At 53.6% G+C, this 24549-nt stretch overlaps 1 protein-coding gene across 6 annotated transcripts in view; it reads left to right on the top strand.

Moving 5' to 3' along the window:
- Window positions 1–24549, top strand: part of SDK1 (sidekick cell adhesion molecule 1) — a 980492-nt gene that overhangs the window by 815475 nt on the left and 140468 nt on the right. For all 6 annotated transcript variants that reach the window (XM_070064289.1, XM_070064291.1, XM_070064290.1 and 3 more), the window contains 3 exons: window positions 10940–11055; window positions 13163–13355; window positions 19224–19322. In XM_070064289.1, the coding sequence (XP_069920390.1) occupies window positions 10940–11055; window positions 13163–13355; window positions 19224–19322 (408 nt within the window). The remainder of the gene's footprint in view (window positions 1–10939; window positions 11056–13162; window positions 13356–19223; window positions 19323–24549) is intronic.

Here is a 24549-nt window from a genome sequence, read left to right on the forward strand (position 1 = left end):
GATCCCTGTATCACGTATCCGACTGCCCCGGGTTCTAGTACTGACTCCACTCCCGTTCTAGCTTCCTGCTAATGCAGATCCTGGGAGGCAGCGGTAGTGGTTCAAGTATTGGGTTCCTGACACCCCCTTGGGAGACCTGGGCTGAGCTCTGAGTTCCTGGCTTTAGCCTGGTTCAGCCCTCGCTGTTGCTGTCATCTGGGGAAGGAATCAGAGATAGAAGGTCTCTCTACCTTTTAAATAAAGTAAAAAATAAAATGAGTCCCAGGAAGGACAGCTTTTTTTTATCTTTTTTTTTTTTTTTTTTTTTTGACAGGCAGGAGTGGACAGTGAGAGAGAGAGACAGAGAGAAAGGTCTTCCTTTTGCTGTTGGTTCACCCTCCAATGGCCGCAGTGGCTGGCGCACCGCGCTGATCCGATGGCAGGAGCCAGGTACTTGTCCTGGTCTCCCATGGGGTGCAGGGCCCAAGCACTTGGGCCATCCTCCACTGCCCTCCCTGGCCACAGCAGAGAGCTGGCCTGGAAGAAGGGCAACCAGGACAGAATCCAGCGCCCCGACCGGGACTAGAACCCGGTGTGCCGGCGCCGCAAGGCGGAGGATTAGCCTAGTGAGCCGCGGCGCCGGCCATAGTGTCATGTTCCTAACATTTGCTCTGAGGGACCTTTGTAGTGTTACCCCGGATCCCTTCCCGGCCAGTAGCCCATGCTGTCTACCAAATTCGGGCACTAACATCGGTACTCCCTTGCCCGTAGTGAGGGCTTTTCTGACCTAATCACCTGTCTGAGCGAGGTGGCACGCTATCCAGGCATCACTCAGTGTTGCTCAGAAGTGGCGCCTGCTTCTGTGTGTCCCTGGCCCACACACGCACGCCCCGGCAGCACCCACGCAGCCTGGCGAGTGAGCGATCGTGCAGTTTTAGGAGGAATTCAGCGGGGCTGTAAGATGCTTCTCGTGCCCATCGGATACAGGAGTAACCATGTCAGGAACACGGCTGCTTCCTGCTCTGCACTGCAGACATTTCACCATTCTGCGTCTTTTTCCACGTAACGTCCGTGCTCTGGGAAGAGGCTGCTGGCCCAGTTGGCCCTGAATCGTTGCTTCTGTAGGTTCCTTTTTCATCACATACAACCTTGAGGCAGGTTTGAATCAGAGATGGTCCTTGTTACATCCCCTGAATAGAAAATTGTTTCACTCTCTGGGTGGTGTAGCTGTTGACTTCCCTTTAACGAAAAAGTTGTTCATTATGATATCTCTGTTTATATGCAGTAGTTTTAATTACATAGACAGATACTTTTAATTTTATATTTTTAAGTGTAAAGTGAACTACAGACTTTGATGGCTTCACAAATCAAATTTTCAGTAGGTTTTGATTGCACACATCCATAACGTTTAAAACTAGGTTGAAAAATTCCAAACCGGGGTCGGCGCTGCGGCTCACTAGGCTAATCCTCCACCTGCGGCGCCGGCACACCGGGTTCTAGTCCCGGTCGGGGCGCCGGATTCTGTCCCGGTTGCCCCTCTTCCAGGCCAGCTCTCTGATGTGGCCAGGGAGTGCAGTGGAGGATGGCCCGAGTGCTTGGGCCCTGCACCCACATGGGAGACCAGGATAAGTACCTAGCTCCTGCCATCGGATCAGCACGGTGTGGCGGCCATTGGAGGGTGAACCAACGGCAAAGGAAGACCTTTCTCTCTGACTCTCTCTCACTGTCCACTCTGCCTGTCAAGAAAAAAAAAAAAATCCAAACCAGAAGCATGCAGGAGGGAAATAGACAGTATTGGCACGTCCCTTTTTATTTGATTAGAGAATTAAAATCCTAAAAAAATTCATGTCATCTGTGGCCCAGAATATTTTTAAAAGTCAATTATTGGGATCTGTCAATCCCTATAGTGCTTCTTACCAAGCTGATTTAATTATGTGGCTTGTTCCAAAACGTTTCTTCAAGTTTCTAAAAACGATGATTCATTGTGAGGTTCCATGAAAAATGAGATCTTGCTGAATCTACACCAGCACCAGCCAGAAAGGAAGGAGTAGAAGGAGGGAAAGAAATTTTAAATTACTTTCATCTTATTAGGGAATAGCAGATACTAGGTAATTATACACACAACCACACATACCTTCGATAATGATGGGTCAAGATATCAGCAAGTTAATTTGAAGATCATACCCCCAGTAAACACGCACACACACACACACACACACTCACACATTGTCTGTCTCCATCTGTCTCTGTCTCAAACAGCAGTTCACTGGTGATGAGCAGCTTGCGAGTGAAATGAAGCGCAGATGGGGGTTGGTCCCAGGGTAGCAGTGTGTGGCCTCTGCACTCTGTCGCAGGGATAGTTACCAGATTCAGAGTTCACAAAATGACCTACAAGTGTTAAGTTTTGCATTGTAAACGGACTTTATTTTTTAGAGCAATTTAAAGTTCATAGCAAAATTCAGTAGAAAACTTAGCTCCTGAGTACCCCCTGGACCCATGTGTGCACAGCATCCCCCACTATTCTACAGCCCTCCAATGGCACCTTGTTACAGTCCCTGAACCTACACGGATGCTTCATTGTCACCCAGAGCCACGGCTGACACCGGCATTCGCCTTCCATCGCACATACAGTCGGATTTGGCAAACACATCATCATATGTACCTGCCGTGATATTATCATGCAGAGCAGTGTCCTTGCCCTAAAGGTCCCGCATGCTCCATGTTAGGTTTAAGAAGGCATGGGGGTGACTGGTCCGGCAGAAAAGGCTGTCCGTTTCAGGTCAGCAGAGTGGGGTCTGAAGTAAGACTGGAGGGAGCCCTTTCAGGCTACTGGCCAGGAAGGGATCCTGGGTAACACTACAGAGAATTTGGAAACCCCCATCAGTACCCGTTGACCAAGATAAGGGAATTCGGCCGTGCAAGCTGCTCATTGACCCGTGTTCTTGTGTTTTGGAATGTCCCATGTGTGGCACTTGTAAAGGTTATCGCTGGGACAGTAAGAATTCCACCAGATGTAGGGTTGACTATTGTCCCCAATGGCCTGACAGACCCCAACACTCCACCTCCTCTTCACCTACTTATTCCAAAACCCTGGCAACCACTGACCTTTGAACTGTGTCCAGCATGTCCTGGAGATGGAATCTCACAGCAGAAAGCCTTCTCATAGTAAAATGTGGCAGCTTCCTCATGAGCCATGGTGTATGGCCACATAACCTGACAGTCTTTTTTATTTTTTTTTTTAAGATTGATTTATTTATTTGAAAGAGTTACACAGAGAGAGAAGGAGAGACAGAGGTCTTCCAACCGCTGGTTCACTCCAACTGGCCGCAACAGCCAGAGCTGCGCCAATCCGAAGCCAGGAGCTTTTTTCAGGTCTCCCACATGGGTGCAGGGCCCCAAGGCCTTAGGCCATTGTCTACTGCTTTCCCAGGCCACAGCAGAGAGCTGGATCAGAAGTGGAGCAGCCGGGTCTTGAACCGGTGCTCATATGGGATGCCAGCACTGCGGACGGTGGCTTTGCCTGCTACACCACAGCACCAGCCCCACCCTGACAGTCTGAAGTCTCACCTGGCCCCACTGTAGCCCACGCCAGGCACAGGGACTTCTGTTCCGCACAGTGGCGCTGCTGACTGCCCCCTCCAAGAGCTCCCGTCTCCAGGCAGAAGCAGCAGCAGTTCATCATGGCTGCCGACGGCTGCATGACAAATGAAACCTCGGGGATCCGAAGCTGCCGCTCTGCTCTCGCCTTCCACAAGTTCCCGTTCAGTGTCTGTGTGCCCTGGGTGTTCTTGTCCTTGCTGTGAAAACAGAGACAGTGTCAAATGGTTTGGGGCTATGTCGAACTTAAGGCTAGGAACCTACTCAGGCCTGTGCAGGGGGAATTATCTAGTGAAAATGGATTTTTTTTTGAGCAATGAAAACCAGAAAAGAACCCAACACCTGTCACTTTACCAGGCTGCTTCAAGGCCTGCCGCGAAGGGCAGGGAAAGAACAGCACTTTAAATGCTAATTATCTGGGGAGAAAATGTCCCTGTGGCCCTGTTCTGAGCCACGGGAGGTTAGGGCTTCCCACTAGGAGCTGTGAGCAGAGCAGGCTGCAACTCACCCTGCACACCTCTGGCCTCCCTTTTCTGCACAGGGGCCGGATCTCAGAGCCAGGCCCCTGTCTTCTTCTGCAGGAGGGGGAGGGTTCCCAAACCCTGGTTAATTAAGACTTTTCCAGCCATCACTGGTCCCCCCTGGAAGCTCAGAAAGGATTTTCTGGCTGTACTTCTTCTCGCCTGAGGGAATTTTCGGTTCTGTCGTCCGCACATTTCTGATTCGCTCCTGATGGCAACGGTTAGGACAAAGAGAAGCAGAGGATTTGGGAATGGAGGACTGGTGACTTCTGCAATGAAGCCCAGGAGGCTTGAGATCATAACCTCACCGGCCTCGGAATGTCAGAGGCCGAAGAGTGAATTTCGAAGCACTGTGCTCTGTAAAAATGGAATTAAAAGGTAAATTCATTTTGATGCTAAAAAATTTTTAAATTCCTGCAGTTTTTTCATAATTCACACATTACATAAACTTGCTGAAGATCCCACGTGATGGAACAAAGACGTAAGCCTCAGCCGTTTTTACTCACTGCCCGAAAGATCTAGAAACCATGCAATGTATTCCTTGCCCTGGAATCTCATGGGGTCTCACACCCCTACTGCCTTCATACCCCACCCCACATTCTCTTCCAGGCTCCCAAGGCCCCGCCCAGTTCCAGGAATTCACCTCTGCCTGCTGCCCCCTACCCCCACCCCATCCCTAGCCCTCCCAAAATGTAAAAAGGCCTGCCCCTGGGGGTCGGGGCCTTCTGTCATGTGCTCAGTCCATGTGCACACAGGCAGCCAGTCACCCACCTCTTATTTTCTCTGAATAAATTCGGTCTGGCTGTAAATTGTTGCACTGCCTCCTCTCTATTCTGCACCTCTTTTCCTAGCACCAGGTAGTTCCTGATTTTGCCCAAGGCCACATAATGGGGCAGGAGGGCTGGGCCTCCTTCATTGGCTCAGCAGAGGAAGGCACTGCGCACGCTGGCTTCTCTGAGACCACAGTGGGTCTCCAGGCAGCACGGACTGCAGGACTCGGGGCCAGAGCCGGGGAGACCACAGGCACACATGTCCTCTGCAAACTGCAGGGGCTCTTACTGCTGAAATCATGCCAGATCCCATTATTTCCAGCGTAAGACCCCTGCAGCCTTCCGGCGGAGAATCTAGCAACATTTTGAAGTCCCAATTGCAGGCTTCTTTCTTGAGTTTGGAAGGAGAGTGGCTGTTCACATGGCTCCTCCCCTCCCAGGTCCCAGATAAAAGAGGGGAAGGGGGCGGTGCTCAAGTGAACAAGTGGGCCTCCAGCTTCGTGGTCCTAGGGGATGTGGGTACTTGTCCCATATCAGTGTGATGGAAAAGCCTTAGAGAATTCCAGAGGCAAGGATTGTTCATGGAACCCCAGAGCGAGGCCCACCAGGGCTGAGACCCCTTCCGCCATCCCAAAGAATGTGAGTTCCATTTTTTAGTCTTCTCTGGATGTTTCCTCTCCCCTTTCCCCTCTCTTCCTCCTTCCTCCTCTTTGCCTCCTTCCATTCTTTCAGGGAAAGAGACCGTGCTGGTTACCTGTGGCCGTCTAACACATGGCCCCAGAGTTTCAGAGCCTCGAGCAACCGCTGTTGTGTTACGCGTCACCATGTGTGGAGCAGGAATCTGAGCAAGACTTGGCAGGGTGGCTCCCTGCACCCGGTGGTGCCTCCCCTCTGGTTGCAAGTGGGAGGTGGGCAAGAGGCGTCACCCTCTGGTGGTGCCTCGTGGGAAAGGCTGTGGGGCTGGGCTCCCCTGGGCCTGTCTTTTGGAGACTTTCCCATGGTCTCAGGTCCTTGCGCTTCTTACATGGGCGCTCAGGGTTCCCAGGAAGAAAGTCAAATATTTCTAGTATTTCCTGTCTGTTCTCTGTGCCTTTATTGGAAACTAGTTGATGTATGTGTGAGCCGTGTCTGGACTCTGCTCTGTTGCATTGATCAACACGTCCATCTTCTCTCCCATAACCACGTTTCTTCTGCTCCCAGAAAGGAAAAAGTGCCAGTCTGTTAAGGTCTGGGTCATGTTCTGTTGGTCAGAGAAGCCCCAGAGCCTCCGCTCCAGGGGCCTGGCTACAGACGACACCCCTCCAGTGGGGAAAGTGAGAAACAACTCACAGTGTGTTTCAGAAGTAAAGGTTGTTGTGGCGTAATTTACGTGCAGTCAGGGTGACCCTTGGAAGTGTAGGGTCCTGTGAGTTGGCATCTGTGTTCCGTCCATATTCGTTACCACAAATTGAGATGCTCAATCCTTCTGTCACCTCCACATTCCCTTATAATGGTGCCTTTATACTCAGACCTCTACTCCTCGCTAATCCCACTGTGGTTTTCTTCCTCGTCCTCTAATGTGGCCCCACACGGAATCGACCGTGAGGCAGTAACGTAGGGTGTGGTCCTCTCAGTCTGTCTCCTTTCCCTCAGGGTAATGTGTGGCGGTGTCCCCCTGCCTCTTAGCCACGAGTGGCACAACTTCCCACCCTGTGGACACGCCTCAGTTTGTTTCCCCCACCACCAAGTGAAGAACATTCCGGATGTTTGCTATTTGGAGCGGTGCTTATTTTTTTGAAAAGGTTTATTTTATTCATCTGAAAGAGTCACAGAGATAAAGAGGGAGAGACAGAGAGGTCTTCCATCTGCTGGTTTACTCCCCCAATGGCTGCACCAGCTGGGGTGGGCCAGACCAAAGCCAGGAGCCCGGAGCCCACTCTAGGTCTCCAGCACGGGTGTAGGGGCCCAAACACAAGGGTCATCCCATGCAGCTTCTCCCAGGCCACCAGCAGGGCGCTGGATTGGAAGTGAAGCAGCCAAGACCGGAACGGGTGGCAGTCCAACCCACCACATCACACCACACCACAATGCCAGCCCCTTGGGGTTGTCCTTAAGGCCACTATAGACATGGCATGCAGATTTCTACGTGACCATGAGTGTTCACTCTTGCTGCACCAACACCTAAAGGCAGGATTACTGGGTTGTGTGGCTGCATGCGTGTTCATCTTTGTAACGGACACCAAAGTGGCTGTACCAGCGTGCATTCCTCAGCGGCTCTCCTCTTCACAGACGTTTGGTTGTTGTCTGTGCCCTGCCGGTAGGTGTGGTTGGAGTCTCACAGTGACGCTGATTTTCCTGACGACCCGTGATGTGCAGGATTTCTTCGTGTGCTTCTTTCCTCTCACTGTATTTTCTTTGTGCCCATGTTTTGGGTTTTTGTCTTCATGTTACTGGATTTTTAAATTTCTTTATGTGTTCTTAACAAAAGTCCTTTATGTGCTCTTTGTCTTGTAGACCTTGTCTCCCAGCCTGTGGTCACTGCCTTAACTGGTGTCTATTACCGAGCAGAAGTTTTCTGTTTCTGTAAAGCCAATTTTATCATTTTTTTCTTTATGGATTGTATCCTTGGTATAATATCTGAGAAATGTTTGCCTAACCCAATGTCACAACCATTGTTTCCTGGAAGTTTTATTTTGGGTTTGTGTTGAAGCTAGGATCCATTCTGAGTTAGTTTTCATATATGGTATGAGGTATAGACCCTGGCTGACTAAATTTCCTTCTTCCTCCTGCCCTCCCCTCCCCTCCCCTCCCCTCCCCTTTCTTCCCCACCCCCTCCCCCCTCCTCCCTCCTCCCTCCCTCTTTTCTTCTCTCCCTCCCTCCCTCTCTCTCCTCCTCTCCCTCTATTTCTTTCTCTCTTTTTGCATATGAATGTCCATTTTTCCCAGCCCAATTTGTTGAAAAAAAAATCTTTCTCTTATGCTTTGATAAAAAAACCTGTTAATATATGTGTAACTTCTGGACTTTCTAGAAAGTACTCATAGACTCTGTTCTGTGTCATTGACCAATGTGTCCATCCATTCTCCAGTAACATCCTATTTTATTACAGTAAATTTATAATTTGTCTTGAGACCATATAAGTAAAGGCTATCCAGTTTTTCTTTTTCAAAATTGTTTTGGCCACTTCAGTTAGTTTATATTTACATATAAATTTTAAAATCACCTTTTCAATTTCTAAAGCGTACCTCACTGCAGTTTTTGTTTTGTTTTTTGTTTTGTTTTTTGTTTTTTTACAGGCAGAGTTAGACAGTGAGAGAGAGAGAAACAGAGAGAAAGGTCTTCTTTTTGTTGGTTCACTCCCAAAATGGCTGCTACGGCTGGCCCTGTGCCGATCTGAAGCCAGGAGCCAGGTGCTCCCTCCTGGTCTCCCATGGGGTGCAGGTGCCCAAGCACTTGGGCCATCCTCCACTGCCTTCCCGGGCCACAGCAGAGAACTGGACTGGAAGAGGAGCAACCGGGACTAGAACCCGGCACCCATATGGGATGCTGGTGCTGCAATCAGAGGATTAACCAAGTGAGCCACGGCGCTGGTCCCTTCACTGCAGTTTTGTTTGGCATTCCAGCCACTCGCTGGTTTGGGAGAGCCATCCACTTTCCTGTGTCGTCCTCTAGCCCACCTGTGTGAAATGATGACCACACACTCGCCTGGGCTTGGGTTTCCTTCATCCGTGTTACGCAGTTTTCAGAATACAGATCTGGCGCATGCTTGGTTTAGTGTGTATTTATTTCATTTTTCATAGCTATTAATTTCAATTTTGAATTGTTTATTGCTCATGTTTAGAAATATATTTGATTCTTTTATCTGACCTTGTGTGCTATGATCTTAGTAATACCCTAGTTAATTCTGGGAGCTCTCCTATTGCTGACTCTTAGGAACGTTCTAGATGGACCATTGTTTTGTCTGAGCATAGAGAGACTTCCCTCCTTTCCACCTGTCCACCCCTTACTTCCTTTTCGACATTGTTCCCCGACTGGCACTTACAGAATAGTGTCACAAGAAAGACATCTTTGCCATGGTCCTGATCTTAGGGGGAAATACTCGATCTTTCATCTTCAATACGGTGTCAGTTGTAGGCGTATTACAGATGTCTTTATCAAGTTTAGGAAGTTCCTTTAAATTTCTTCTCTGCTGAGAGGTTTTTATGCTTTTCTTTTCATGATGATTGAAAGTTAAAATTCATCAGAGGCTTTTGCTGAATCCCTAGGGCTGGTGGTTTGCACTCACCCATTGCCCAGCATCCCCTGTCTTGGTCCAGCACTCCGTCACGGGGGAGCAGCACCTACTGCCCTTGCCTGCCATGGGTCTAGGCTCTCTGGGGGCCCGGGAAGAGTGATGCTCGGGCCGGCGCCGCGGCTCACTAGGCTAATCCTCCACCTAGCAGCGCCGGCACCCCGGGTTCTAGTCCCGGTCGGGGTGCCGGATTCTGTCCCGGTTGCCCCTCTTCCAGGCCAGCCCTCTGCTGTGGCCAGGGAGTGCAGTGGAGGATGGCCCAAGTACTTGGGCCCTGCACCCCATGGGAGACCAGGAGAAGCGCCTGGCTCCTGCCATCACATCAGCGCAGTGCGCCGGCCGCAACACGCCGGCCGCGGCGGCCATTGGAGGGTGAACCACCGGCAAAAGGAAGACCTTTCTCTCTGTCTCTCTCTCTCTCACTGTCCACTCTGCCTGTCAAAAAAAAAAAGTGATGCTCTCCTGGTTTCTTCTTAGGCGGATGTGATGTGCTTTTCCCAGCTTTCCTAGAACAGCGGCCCCTGTGGCCACTGTCAGTCCACCAACTCCCGATGGGTGGGGAATGGGAGGTGTGGCAGTTTCCTGGGTGACTTGCTGGCAGAGGGACCAGGGAGATCGCCTGTACTCCACAGAGTCCGGGAGGAGAGAACGTGACTCAGGAGTGGCCCTGTGGGACTTGAGAGAGGTGCAACTGTGCTGTCCCAGCAGGCCCTGTCTCTTCTCCATCTGGAGCAACAGATCCTTTGGGCTTCTGTGTCTTGCTTTGGGAACAACCTCCTAAAGACCCAGAATCTTCCTTCCCACCTGGACAGTCCACTAGGCCATCCCTTGGGCGAGCCAATGGAGTTACTGACCTTGAAAACCCAGCCCCGCCACACCCTGCCTCGTCTCGAAAGCTTTCCGTTTCCCGGTGCTTATGGCAGACCCTGGCAGCTGCTGTGTGGTGTGCGTGTGCGGTGACCCAGGCCCTCTCCCCACACGCCCACGCCTGGCGTGCTCACGGCCTCCTGCCCCTGGCCGAGGTTGGTCACAACTCCGACCTGCACGCCACCTTCCCCATTCCTCCCGCCCCTGACCGAGGTTGGTCACAGCACCGACCTGCACGCCACCTTCCCCATTCCTCCCAGGCCTGCTGCAGAGGCACTGTCCATCCCTTCCTCAGGCAGGGTCAGTCCCTCTGCCGTTAGCATTTGCAGAGTGGCTGCCCACCTAGAATCACACAGGCATCTTCCCGAGTGTACATTCCCTGAAGGCACTCACTTGGCAGGTATATTATTGCTTTAATAGCTGTTCAGTAAAGGAACAAAAAAATTGAAAAATCAAAAAAAATATTGCTGCTATTGACAGGCAAAGAGAAATTTACCCTCCAAATGAATGAACAACAGTCCAGATTGGGGAGGGGGTGACAGCTGTGTTTTCTTTATTTGTTCACGTAGTTCCATTGAGCTGGGAGATGGTGGTACATGCCAGTATTTCAGGAAGAGCATTCTTTGAGCTCAAATATTGGGCAGCTGAGAAAGAAATCCTAGCATTTGCCTGCTGTCCACCTTGGCTCTGTGGAATGAGGAGTTGGCCTCGCCCACTCTTTTGGCTATGCTATAAGGAGTTCTCCATCAGGAGGTGAGAGGTAGCCAGTTCCTTCTCTGCAAGGCCACTAAGAGCTTCCCGTGTGTCCTGGCTCTTCCCGGACCTGGGGGCTGTGGTTTGTCTGTGAACGCCAAGTGGCAGCTCAGGTTTGCCTTTTTCTCTCCCCTCCCGCGGTGTCTCCTGCCCGTGTTTGCCTCCCACGACTGCCTGGGAACAGTGCCGACCGCACCCCCACAGAACGTGCAGACGGAAGCCGTGAACTCCACCACGATCCGGTTCCTGTGGAACCCACCCCCGCAGCAGTTTATCAACGGCATCAACCAGGGATACAAGGTAGGTGCCTGGATGTGTGACTCTCTGCCGGTGCCACCCGGGGCTGCCACTCCAGTTCCATCAGGAACGCAGGGCCTCATCTGGACTGTTGCAGGAGTCCGTTTTTGTGAGGTGATGTAATCAGCCATGCCGGCTCACTCACTGTTACTGGTCAGGGGCTGGTTAGGGAACAGCGCACCTCCTGAGAAAGGCCACTCCTTCTCAAAGGCCTTGGGGCGAACTTGGCATTGGTAGGGATTAGCCTTTGGGCAAATGACTTCCTCCTGAAGAGCACACCTGATGTCTTTGGTGTGCCCTGTGTCCACAGGCGTGGATGCAATTGCCAAAGGTACAGCTCCTCTCGCTTGTGGATTAGCCACTCCTGACTGGATCTGCGTTTTACCAACACGCGTTCACTGATCCTCCGTGGTGGGGAACCCAGGGACACCCTCAAGAGAAGGGGTCCTCCTGTTGTGCCGTGCTTGGTGATTCTGCACAGCCCAGGAGCATGGTTTGTTCAGACACCTGGTCCAGTTTGCTGTCGCATTTGGGTTCAAACGACTTGGCTTCAGACACTGGTTTGTTTGCTAGAGAGGCAGACATAGCTGGCGACGTGCCTGCCTTTTCTCTTTCCTCCGAGACATCAAAGACATCATTTCCTTTTTGGAAAGGAAGTTGTATTCGTCCCCCAGTGGTTCTTCCTCCCCAGCCTGGGAGACCACAGGGCGAGCCCGAAGGCTCAGCGGTCAGCGTCCGCTGGGAGACACACGGCGGCCTCTGGCTCAGTGGTCTGTTTGATCTGCATAGACGCCTCGTGGGTGTGGCACCTCAACTGCCAGACCCCGTTAGTCCTAGAAATGTTTGGTGTCCAGGGATTAAGCCTCACACACATACACATCCAAACGACTCTCCCTGGAATAGGCATGTGTACTACATTTCTTTAATGTCATAACCAATCTTCTCAAGTCCTTGTCAGGAAACTACTGCGATACGGATTATAAATAATTGAGATTTTTCCTGTGGCATCACGGGCTTCTTTTTGCGTAGAGTAGGTGCCTATCTGGAAACATTCGTGTGTGTCACTGTTCTGATTCTGTTGAATTAACAGGTGGGCGTCTTTATTCCTCAATGGTAAACTCAAATTCTGTAACGTACTTAGTGGAGAGAAGGTTTGAGAGAGTGTCCATTATTCTAAAGTAAGCTAACAGATGTCGTGTTTATCAATAATGTCTTTTTATGCCATAGCCTATGACAGATCTCTTAGGACATTATCAGATGTAAGGGTTTTTTTTGTTTGTTTTTGTTTGTTTGTTTGTTTGTTTTTGACAGGCAGAGTGGACAATGAGAGAGAAAGACAGACAGAAAGGTCTTCCTTTGCCGTTGGTTTACCCTCCAATGGCTGCCGCAGCCGGTGCGCTGTGGCCGGCGCACCGCGCTGATCCAATGGCAGGAGCCAGGTACTTCTCCTGGTCTCCCATGGGGTGCAGGGCCCAAGCACTCGGGCCATCCTCCACTGCACTCCCTGGCCACATCAGAGAGCTGGCCTGGAAGAGGGGCAACCGGGACAGAATCCGGCGCCCCAACCAGGAATAGAACCTGGTGTGCCAGTGCCGCAAGGCAGAGGATTAGCCTAGTGAGCTGCAGCACCGGCTCAGATGTAAGGTTTATGAACTGAATTACGAATCTGCTTGCTTGCTTTATTTTTTTTTTTTTTAAATCAGAGTTAGAGAGAGACAGAGAGAAAGGTCTTTCTTTTTTCTGTTGGTTCACCCCCCAAATGGCCGCTATGGCCGGTGTGCTGCGCCGATCTGAAGCCAGGGGCCAGGTGCTTCCTCCTGGTCTCCCATGCAGGTGCAGGGCCCAAGGACCTGGGCCATCCTCCACTGCCTTCCCGGGCCACAGCAGAGAGCTGGCCTGGAAGAGGGGCAACCGGGACAGAATCTGGCACCCCAACTGGGACTAGAACCCGGGGTGCTGGCGCCGCAAGGCAGAGGATTAGCCTAGTGAGCCACGGCGCCGGCCTCTGCTTTCTTTAAATACATACTAGTTGTGGAATAAAACTCTGACCCAGACGCAAGAGTGAGGCAATCAACTCAAAAGATGTCTCTTTCAACCTGCTCTACCCCAGCTTCTGGCATGGCCGCCTGATGTCCCTGAGGCTGTCACCGTCGTCACCATCGCTCCAGACTTCCATGGAGTCCACCACGGGTACATCACCAACTTGAAGAAGTTTACGGCTTACCTCACTTCAGCCCTGTGTTTCACCACGCCGGGGGACGGGCCGCCCAGCACGCCGCAGCTCGTGCGGACTCATGAAGACAGTAAGTATTCCTGTGCACGCGTCCTGTCGGTGCTGCGCCCCCTCCGAGGCAGGGCTGGGGCGGGGACGGGTCCGGAGGCAGCCCGTGTTCCCACAGGCTGAGTCCTGAAAGGCACTGGCGGCGACTGGCGGCAGGCGGTGCGCAAGCTGTGGCCGAGGTCTGGGCGGGAGGAAAGAGCTCCAGAGACTGAGACCCAGGCCCGCCGCGTGCCTCCCTAGCTTGTCCCTCACCCAGGTCTCGACTTCTCTTCCCTTCACCGCCCTCCGTGATCCCCCTGAGTGCTCCCAGCCCTACGCGTCTCTGCACTACACGCATCTGGCCGTGCCCAGTTGTTCCCTGTCCACTGTCCAGCCAGCTGCCATGCCTCGAAAGCTCTAGGAGATGAAGCCGTCCCAAGACACTCATCACCGGTGTGCACAGAGGTTTTCTGTACAGGGAGTCTCATTACAGTTATTTGTGATCAGAAAAAAAAAAAAAAAAAAAACAGGAAAGGCCGTTAAATATTCTCAGTGGGGAGGACTGGAAAAGTTACGGACTGACTGGCAGGGTAGAAGGAATATTGTGTAGTTATTAAAACCACAAAACTCTCAAGTTCAAAAATTTTAAAGGAAAATGATCATTATATAACGTTAAGTGAAAAAATTATATGAGATACAAATTTTATCAAAATGCATTTATATAAAACAGGAAGAGCCAAGAAAAGACGCGGGAGGAAACAGGTCGCAGGATTGCGAGAGTCATTATCTCAGTGGGGTATGATTACGGGCACTTGTCACGTGTGTGTGTGTCTCTCTGCATTTCTTAGGTTCTACCCAGTGTGCATGCTCCCTTTATAAGGAGACTTCACACTGACAAGGATACTTTTCTTTGAAGTCACCCAGAGCTGCCACACCTCTCTGCTCCAGCTCCTGCTGGGCCGGGGGCCAGGTTCAAGGTTCCGCCCACTGTGCTGATCCTTGCTGAGTGTGGGGTCCCTCACCCTCTCCTGTGCCACTCTCTGTCCTTACACTGCCAGCTCTGCTCTGCTCCTCCCTGGCAATGCAGAGGTCAAGACCGACCATGCCCTCCTCACCCTGGCCCTCCCTGGGTGCAGCATCTGGCCTTGGCCGGCCTCCTTGCTCATCTTCCTGTCTTCCTCCCTGTCCCTTTCTTGTCTCTCTCCACTACTTCTTTCAGTCTTTTTCCTACTGACTCCTCCTCCTCCCCCAGCAAGGAAGCTCAGGTCGCCCTCACCCCACATCAGCAGCCCCACGGAGTTGCACGGTTGCTCCTTGCTTTTTTTTACCAGATAAACTATTGCTTGGAGTCCTGACCTCTTGTAATCTCCTGGCCTCTTGTAATCTCCTGGCCTCTTAGCAGCCTGGCTTCCACCCCACCACTTGGTGGTGAGGGAACACCCCATCGGGCCATGGTCTCCAAGTCTGTGTCCAGTTAGGGACGTGGGAGGAAGAGAACGTGAATCATTGGCCCTCCCCCACACAGCGGCAAATAGAAAGCAGCAGGACAGCTGCTGAGAGCTGATCCCGGGAGCTCGCGCCACACTCACCTGGGAGCTGCTCTTTGCCGCTGTGCGGCTGAGCTTTGTATTGGGGTGGTTACGGGGTCCCAGGCCAGGGCATAAGGAATCAGACCGGGATGACCGCCCGTGCTCTGCCCAGTTTTCCCCAGAGCTTGCAGTTGCAGAGCTGGTGTGTGCCATCACACCCAGGACACCGACATACGTGCACTTCACCGCTCTGATGACGGTTCCTCCAATCTTCATCGTTTGTGTGTGTGTTTAGTTCCGCACAATATGTGAACACCACCAAGATTCTTCAGCTTGCTCTTTTGCGGTCACTCACCTTCCTCCGTTCTTCCGTTCTACTCTGTATGCCTTTATTTTCCTTGCCTTATTTGCAGTGTCTAGAATTTTTAGTACAGACGGCCCCCAACGCACAGTTGTTCAATGGGCAGCTTTTCAACTTGGAATGGCGCAGAAGTGATAGATATTTGGTAGAAGCCACACTGTGCGTTGTGGACTTGGACGATTTCCTCTGCCGAGGGCATGCGGCCTGCTCCCCGCCATGGCCCTTCATCCCCCCGGTCACAGGGGAAACAGCACTCCACGGTGCGCTGTGTCACTGGGCTGGGAAGCCTGCTAGGTGTTTTAAGTGTGTTTTTGACTTAGGATGTCTTCCAAGTAAACTGCGTTCATGACATAGCCGCGTTGTGAGTTGAGGAGCGCCTGTGCTGTGTGGAGTAAGAATGGGGACAGCAGATACTCTTGCCTGGTCTCCGTCTTAGAGGGGAAACATCTGATCTTCCACTCTGATGAATGATTTTTTTTTTGTTTGGTAAACTCTCTCTATCAAGTTGAGGTCATTCCCACTATTACTAATTTGTTGAGAGTTTTCACCATGAACAGATTTTTTTCCCACATGCTTTTACTATATCTGTTGCTACAAACCTATTTTTTTTTCTTCTTGGATTGTTGAAATGTTGGATTACTTTGATAGGTTTTAAAATGTTGACAGCCAAGTCTACTTGCAATAAATTCCACCTTATCATAGTATTTATTATTTTCATATGTTGTTGGATTCACTTTGTTTATGTTTTGTGGTAGGTTTTTTATTCTGATCTGAGCTGCTGTTCAGTGGCTATGAATTTGCATCTCAGTGCTGCTTTGGCTGCATCCCACAGCTTCTGGTATGCCTTGCTGTCACGGTCATTCAGTTCTGCATATTTTGTTTCTTGTAAGACTCCTCTTTGACGCTCGGATTATTTATAAGTGTGCTGTTTAATTTCCACGTTTTTGGAGACTGTTCGGTTGTTTTTCTGCTTTTGATTCTGATTTGATTCCATGATGATCAGAGAACAGAGGTGGCATGATTTCAGTTCTTCTAAATTTGCTGTGGTTTGTCTAATGGTCCAGGATACGGTCTATATTTGTGAATATCTAATGAAAGCTCTAATGCCATATATATTACATATATAAATGACTGCTTCTCAGTCATAAATCATATTTCCCTCTCATCAGGAAAAGCCAGAAGCAGTGTCATGTTCTTTTATTTATTTATTTATTTATTTATTTATTTATTTATTTATTTATTTTTTGGACACACAGAGTGGACAGTGAGAGAGAGAGACAGAGAAAGGTCTTCCTTTTGCCACTGGTTCACCCTCCAATGGCCGCCGCGGCTGGTGCACTGCACTGATCCGAAGGCAGGAGCCAGGTGCTTCTCATGGTCTCCCATGGGGTGCAGGGCCCAAGCACTCGGGCCATCCTCCACTGCCTTCCCTGGCCACAGCAGAGAGCTGGCCTGGAAGAGGGGCAACCGGGACAGAATCCAGCACCCCGACCGGGACTAGAACCCAGTGTGCCGGCACCACAAGGTGGAGGATTAGCCTAGTGAGCCGCGGCGCCCGCCACAGTGTCATGTTCTTAGAATTGTCTGACGGAATCATCCCTGGATGGGCGTGGAGCCTGTCCTCCCTGCTCAGACTTGTGCGATGTCACTCTGAAAGGTGGACAGGAGGGCTGAAGTCATCCCTGAGGCCTGAGGCTGTTACGTGTTGCTATTTGAGGGAGGCAAAGCCTTTAAAAGAACAGCCCGGGTGCTGGAGGAACGGCCTCCGTCGCTGTCGCCAGTGGTGCCGCAGTTACTTCCACACCTGGCGGGCTGGCTTCTCCAGGGCTCCAGTAAAATAAGAACTCGTTGAGAGAGGGGCAGTAGAGAGAAACAGAAGATAAATCTTAAGCCCAGACGTCGCCAGCTGGTTCCCGCAGAGCTAGAGGGCCGCGTGCGTGGGCAGGGATCCAGGCAGCAGAGGCACCGAGAACGCGAGAGGAGCAGAATGCTTCCTCTGCCCCCCGATTGGTCGAGAGAGAGCCAGTCCGTTCAGAAAGCCGCCAGCATGTCTCTCTGGAAGCACGCAGTCGGGGGAGGAGACACAGTCCCGACAGCCGTTCCCTCCCGCCGGCTTCCACCCTGAGGAGTGAGAGGTGTCAGCCTGCGAGCCTTCCCCGAAAAAGTCTCTGAGAATTGCAGCAGACGAGGATGTTCTCTGCAGCTCCTACCGCTTTTGAAAAATCCCAGGTTGTGTTCGGAGGCTTTGTCCAAGTCCCCGGGTCGCGCCAGGCATGGAATTCTCCTAAAAATCGGCCGTCTGCACCAGCGAGGCGGGCAGGGGTCAGAACAGCCCCCGCGGGGGGAGACTTCCACCTGGAAATCCCGCACACACTGCCGCCCTGGGGGACCACCACCACGCCTTAGCTTCCCGCTCTCCTGGTCTCAGCCTTCTCATTGGAGAAGGGTCACTGGCCTCGTGAGAGGTCCGTGAGGAGGTGGGTGGGTAGTTGTCGTCCCACCCTGGCCGGGGCAAGCCCCTACGTGATGTGTGCGGAGACAGTGAGTCCCTGTCCCTTCCGCAGGTGCCCTCCCTCCCTCCTTCCTGTGCCCCGATGCCTCCTCCCAGCCACGCTTTCTTCCTCCCTGTGTCCCCGTCCTTTCTGCTGGTTTGGGTGCCACGGGGGAGGCGTTAGGTGAGGCTGTGATGGTGGGAGGGAGAGCAGCGCCCGCCGAGCAGAGCAGCTGGATTGCTGGTGAGCGGCGGGGCCGGGGACGCCTGCCAGCAGCCGCACACCGCCTGGCCCTGTGAGCGTGCTGCCTTCTCTCCCTTGCGCTTCACGCCAGCCCTGTCTGAGCCTAAGCCTCAGCCCCCTTCCAGCTGCTCCCCGGAGCCCGTGCATCTGTGGCTGTGCAGGTGTCAAGGCAGGCTGGGGAGCAACCAGGTCTGTGGGAATGTGGCCCTCGGCGTATTCGCCCCAGTGCCACCTGATCTCCTCCCGGTCACCACACAGGGCAGGGCAGCCACATCAGACCATGGCGGGGCAGTGCAGAGCCCTAAGCCAGGCGAGCTGGGGGACAAGGTTCTGTCCAGGTGCAGGGCGCTCATTCTCTGTCCTGCTGTCCCTGAGTTGAGACAGGAAAGCCTCACACCACAGTTGTTGCACTGAACTGAGCCGGGGGCCTGGGCTTGGACCTGGGTGTCTTTACCCTCCAGAGGCAGTTTCTGATCTGAGGACAGGCTGATTGGTCATGCGAGTAGCTCACGTTTGGTGGACATTTCCACAACACCAGGGCAAGCTAATGCATTTGTGTTTTATTAAATTTTATTTTCACAGTTACCTTGCAGAGTCGTTTTTGCGTTTCCCATTTCACAGATGAGGAAACTGAGGCTTGGGGAGTTTGACTGCAGAGCTGGACTCAGAGCAGGCAGCTCTTGAGCCCAGTCCTGACGCCAGTGTGAACTGCGACTGCTATTGCAGCCCCCCAGGCCAGCAGGGGGCTGTGCTGCCAAGAAGCTCCTGGGAGCTCCAGGCAGAGGAAGCCCCTGTACCCGGAACTTGAGAATGTTCTTTCTCAAGCCCTGTCCCCAGAATCCCTTGGGAGGGAGAAGGGTGGCGTCAGGTGGCGTCTCACAGGTAGCGCCCTTGCCCTGGCGTTTCTCAGAGCCCAGCCCAGGCCAGACCCAGGGCCGCAGACAGCTGTCCAGAGGGGCTCTGTGGAGCAGTTGCCTTCAGGACCTAGCCGGCCTGACGGCTGCACTCACACTGGAGCGAGGACAAAGGCAGAGAAGGAGCTGTGTGTGAATCTCCCTTCGCAGTGGCCTCAGCTCTCCGCGTGGCTGGGACGCAGCCAGGCCAGATGCTGCCAGCTGGGACGCCCTGGATCTCCTCCTCCCTCCTGCCTCTCCTCTGATGCTCCCTGCCAGTCTCAGCTGGCCCTAGCTCTCCACCCCTGTCCGTGGGTAGGCCCTTCCACGCAAATCGGATCAGAAGAGAGTGGGGCTCTCATGGTAACAAATGCTTCTGTTTTTAACTGGTAGAACCAGGGGCGGTGGGACATCTGAGCTTCACGGAGATCCTGGACACGTCTCTCAAGGTCAGCTGGCAGGAGCCCCTGGAGAAAAACGGCATCATCACAGGTGAGTGGCCCTGTCGTTCGAAAAAGAGGAGTCGCTCATCCATCGTGGCAAAGATGGCCTGCGAGGAAACCGCTGCCCGCGGGCCTGGGCTGCGGCCTTCTCGAGGGTAACCGGAAAGTCTCCCTGGCCACGCGGCAGGAAGCCAGAGAGCCAGCCCCGATGGCGGGCCTCCTACCACGTGGCACCAGCCTCTGTGTCTGGAGGTTAACTCTCCTCGTGCCCTCTTCCCGAGCCTTGGAAGTCTCTGACCGATGGTCATCAGCCGTGTACTGATGTGTCACTCACATGAAATTGCCTCACTCACCTCCCAGAGCGGCGTGCTGTGGCCTTGGTGCTGTGCTCCTGCACAGATGAGGACAGGAGGCCTTTTCCTCCGTCAGCAGAGGCACACAAAGCCTACTGTCTGAGTGTGCAAAGTGGGGGCCCTGTCTGTCCCCGCCGTGCCTCCCCGTAGGGACCCTCAGGACAAGAGGCAGCGAGCAGCCTGGGCGGAGGTGCTGAGCTGTGCACGGGGAGGGTGGGCACCAGCTGCCCTTTCACAGTGACCCCGCTTCTCCTGGTGCCAGAACCCCTGGGGGAAACAGCCCACCGCTCACGGGGTTTCCAGTGATTTCATTTTAGGACAAAGGTTTCTGGGAAGCAGGCAATTTCGGTCCTAGTGTTGTGGGCCAGGCTGGGCCTGAATTCCTGTTCCATCATCCTACCTGTGTGCAGGTATGCACACAGTGTGCCAAGTGGTAAAGTTGATTTGGAAGGTGAGGAAAACACACACACTGGGCATTGCTCGGGGAGAGTGGGCCAGGTAGAGAAAAGAGAGAGAGAATCCCATACCCTGTTTGCTCTGGGGCCGCACAGAGAGAGAAAGAGAGAGGGGGAGCTTCTTACGAGCTTAGAAGGGGGAGTGTTTACATGGTACTGTCCCCAGGTTCCAGGCGAAGGGAAGCACATCCTAGGGAAAGGGTCATCTGATTGACAGGTGGGTGGGTGGGATTACATGGGGCAGGGAAGGTATGGTCTCCAGCTTTGACTTTAATCTAGCTACCTGCCTTACCCCATATCACTAGTTGAAGATAAAAACCACAAGTTTGATAAAACCAGCATAGTTCTGAGCCTTGGATGAAGGTGGGGAGGCCCCTCTTCCTCTGTTTGGGTCAGGTGGGAGCACTGACTTACCTCTCAGGCCTCCATCTCAGTGGTGGGTGTTGTAACACCCTCCCAGGACGGTCTGGAGGATGGACTGAGGCAGGTTGTGTTAGGTGTCCAGCCACTGCCGGGCCAGGAGCAGCACAGCCACCAACCAATCCCTCTTCTTTCAGTAAACATCAACCAGTGTTCCGACTGTGTGGTCCCCATGCACCGGGTGCTTGTCTGTCTGCGCTTCCTAGACTCCCCTGTGGTGCGGCACAGCCAACCTCTGGCTCTTGTCTGCCTGCTTCAGAGCTGGGCCCAGGTCCTGGGCTGTTCTTTTTTTTTTTTTTTTTTTCTGACAGGCAGAGTGGACAGTGAGAGAGAGAGACAGACAGACAGAAAGGTCTTCCTTTACTGTTGGTTCACCCTCCAATGGCCACTGCGGCCGATGCGCTGCACTGATCCGAAGGCAGGAGCCAGGTGTTTCTCCTGGTCTCCCATGGGGTGCAGGGCCCAAGCACCTGGGCCATCCTCCACTGCACTCCCTGGCCACAGCAGAGAGCTGGCCTGGAAGAGGGGCAACCGGGACAGAATCCAGCGCCCCGACCGGGACTAGAACCTGGTGTGCCGGTGCTGCAGGCGGAGGATTAGCCTAGTGAGCCGCGGCGCCAGCCAGCCGTTCTGTCTTCTGAGCGGGTTGCTCCTCCTCGTGCCAGTGAGTGTTCTGAGCTCCAGTTACTTGGCTACACAGCAGCAGCAAATGGAGGAAAGAGGTGTTCCTGGCCGGACCCCTCGGGGACCAGGTCTGGGCCTGCGTTTGAGCCGTCGGAGCATTGACTTCCGTAGCAGCGCTGCGTGGGCAAGAGCAGCAGCTAATCCCACATTGCCCCAGTTGCCTCTCTGGCTGAGCCTGCCACGGTTTAGAAAGCTGGGAGACAGGCAGGCTGACAGGGGACTCCCTTCTCGCAGACGCACACAGCTGGGCCCGCCGCCCCTTCTGAGCGCGCCACATGCTCCGTCCTTGTTGTAAAGCTCAGAGAAGGCCGCGGGCATAATCCTTGGAGTGGCGCCAATGTTTCCTGGCTAAGTAGTGGTTGCCAATACTTCCAATTTATGGTAATCTGTTTGTACTCGCTAATAGGGCTTAATGAACTCGTTCCCTGTTTTATTTAAACGAATACCTGCAGTCACAAACCACAGTCTGTTGTCTACTGTGGAACTTGACCTTGGAAGCTTTGGCTTCTCAGGTAGCTTCAGTCACTCGGTGTCTCCCTCCCCCACCGAGGCCAGGGTTGGAGGTGACGGTGCCACCGTGGGCGGCGGAAGTCTGGGCCAGCTCTTCAGGTGGATGCTCTGCTTCCAAGGTGGCCGCATGGCCGTGCTTTCCTGTCCCTGCCAGCACCATAAGGTGTGCCTCGTGCGCCCAAGAGCTTGATGGACGCCTGCGGCCCTGTCTCTGGGAGGGGAAGGCCCTACCCAAGCTGAAACAGGACAGCTGTCGTTTCAGTATCCGGGCACCACATGGTCACCTGTGACCTGTGCCCTGGGTGCAGCCCCGCCGGCACCCAGTGCACCGCTTCCCTGCCACCACCCCCAGCCCCCAGCCCCTCCCCGACCACAGTCCCTCCAGGAAGCTTGCCGGCAGCACCACAGAGGTCTGTCTGGTGCAGAGAAGAGCTCCTTACGTACAGCCAAAGAAAAGCCACGCGTGTGGACAAACAGGACATCCAAAAGCCGGTTGCAGGCAGCCCTCTCTTCCCACGGGCCCCCACTAGAGCCCTCTGCTGCTGTTGCAGGCAGGTGCTGGGAGCAGATAAGCACCCAAGAGTGCAGTCCTCTGCGCGGGACCCCTCAGCCGCCGGGGGTCCTGGTGGAAGTGCAGGTTTATCGGCCGGGGGCCACGGCAGGCAGCCCCCGTGCCTTGGTTTTGATTCAGGGCCTGGAGTGGGAGGGCGGTGCAGAGCAGGAGGCCGCCTCACACCCGCCGGGTAAATTGCCTGTTGTGCTCCCATTGTAAATTTCAGTATCTTCCAGTCTCTTTCCGTAAACTCTGATTTATGAGGGCTAGGATGCAGACAGACAGTTTGTGATTGGATGTACTGCTCTCTCGTAGAGAATTTACTCCAGATCAACAGAAAATTATTTCTGAAGCTCCCCTGGTCATTAGTCTCAGTTAGGCAGCCGCTAGGAGCAGGTAGGACGCCAAGCTGGCGGCGCCCCTGGGCCCTGGCTCCGGGCTCCTAACCCTCTCCTCTCATTCGCTGGAGCCAGATGAAACACTCTCTGGCCAGGGCCTTGGAGCCCGCCAGGCCCGCCCTGCGAAAGCTGTGTGTAAATTGGAGGGCATCTTTCCCGGCCACGTGCCACCGCTCTGCCATCTGTGGCTCCTGGGCGGCCCGTGCCATCCGTTCCCCGGGCCGCGCCAGCGCGCGCTTTCCGCTGCCGTTTCTCTCCGGCCTCCTGAGCAGCTTGGGCTCTCGAGTTGTCCGTTTGGTTTTTGTTTGTATCCGTAACAATTTGAGCAGGCCGTGTTATCAGTGTTGATGCTAATAAATCCCAGCAATGCTGCCCGTACTGGAGACCCTGGGCTGGCTGCGTTTCTGCTGCACGTTGACATGATGAACAAGATGCCGCGTTTTAGTAAAATTTGATGAAGAGCAGCTTTTAAACAAATAACATGTTCTGGCAGGCCAGGTGGACGTGCTCAACAAAGCTGCTTCCTCCCGTGCGTCCCGAGGTCATCCCGAGTTCCAAATGGCTGAGAGATTTTCCAGCAAATGCTTCCAGTGTTGGGGGCGGGTTTCAGGTTCCTGCAGGCCCGTCAGGGAAGGTGGAGAGAGGGGGCACTGTGGGAGGCGGGAGGAGGAGCCTGGCTGTGAAGCAGGGCTGTTGGTTTCCAGGCTTGGGTTCTTCCTTTGTAGAATGGGGATAGCAGTGGGCCCAAGCCCCAAGGTGTGTGGTGAAGATCAAATGAGCTAATATCTGTGAAGTGCTCAGAACACAGCCAGGAGTGTGGTAAGCACTCGTGTTGTCAGTGCTCATCGCCCGAAGGTTTTGCTTTTGTTTCCAGTTATGCAGTTGTTCCCCCGCTTCTGATGCTGCGGGGAGCACCGTGGTTTCAGGACCGGTCCCTTGAGAGGGAGCAGCTCAGTGCCGGCTGGACAGGAGAGAGGTCCAGCACTGGGCCACGTGGAGGAGGCCGCCATGAGTGGTTGGCCCAGCTAGCCTGCTGCCCCCACACTGTGAGGAGGCACAGGACCAGGGCCCAAGAGGAGGCCGGTCCAGCGATCCCCACGGGCTGGGGCAGCCGCCCAGAGGCCAGCGGAGCTGCAGCCAGCCCTTGGCTCCGAGGCACTCAGCAGTGGGCTGTGGGCCAGCACCTGGCGGCTTTATCCTTTGCTGTTCTCATCGGCAGCCTCCCAGCCTGCAGACACGCTGCCTGTGCTGGGAGTTGCTGGGCTGCACGAAGGCTGCGGGGACAGCAAGCGGGCAGTGGGTCTTTTTTTTTTTAAATATTGAGGTCCGCAGTGCTGTCCTGTACACTCTTGTTTACCTGCAAGTGCACCTCCCCAGCATTATTGCTACTTTCATTAGAATGAGAGGGAAGCTCGTGCTTCGGTGCCGCGAGTTTGTCGGCTGAGTGGAAGGCACAGCGAGGCTGCTCAGCGCTTTTCCTCTGCTGAGGGTCTGCAAGCGATCGCCACCGCGTCTCCCTCTGTTCAGGCCCCTGCTAAGCACCCTCTAACCACACAGACTCCCCTCCAAGGGGCCTGATTCTGGAGCTCGTTGGATCTCTCTTCCCTAAGCCCTGAGCCACAACGGAATCCAAGGTAGAGTGAATTGTAGCCACGAGGCCCCAGGGAACGCACTGCGTGGGGAATTACATTTTGCAGGGAAAACAAGGCCTTCAGAAATGGAAGTGGCAGGGCTGGAGGCAACCCTCACGCACTGCGGTGAGGAGAACCTTTCCCCGGCGCGGCGCTTCGCGGAGTGGAAGGGTGCACAGCCATCGCGGAGGGGCAGCGTCAGAGCGTGTCCACAAGCCAAGGGCAAGTGCTGATGGGGGGCTCTGTTTACTGACAGCATCAGCTTGTCCAAA

Source organism: Oryctolagus cuniculus, chromosome 19, assembly GCF_964237555.1.
Source record: "Oryctolagus cuniculus chromosome 19, mOryCun1.1, whole genome shotgun sequence".
NCBI lineage: Eukaryota > Metazoa > Chordata > Mammalia > Lagomorpha > Leporidae > Oryctolagus > Oryctolagus cuniculus.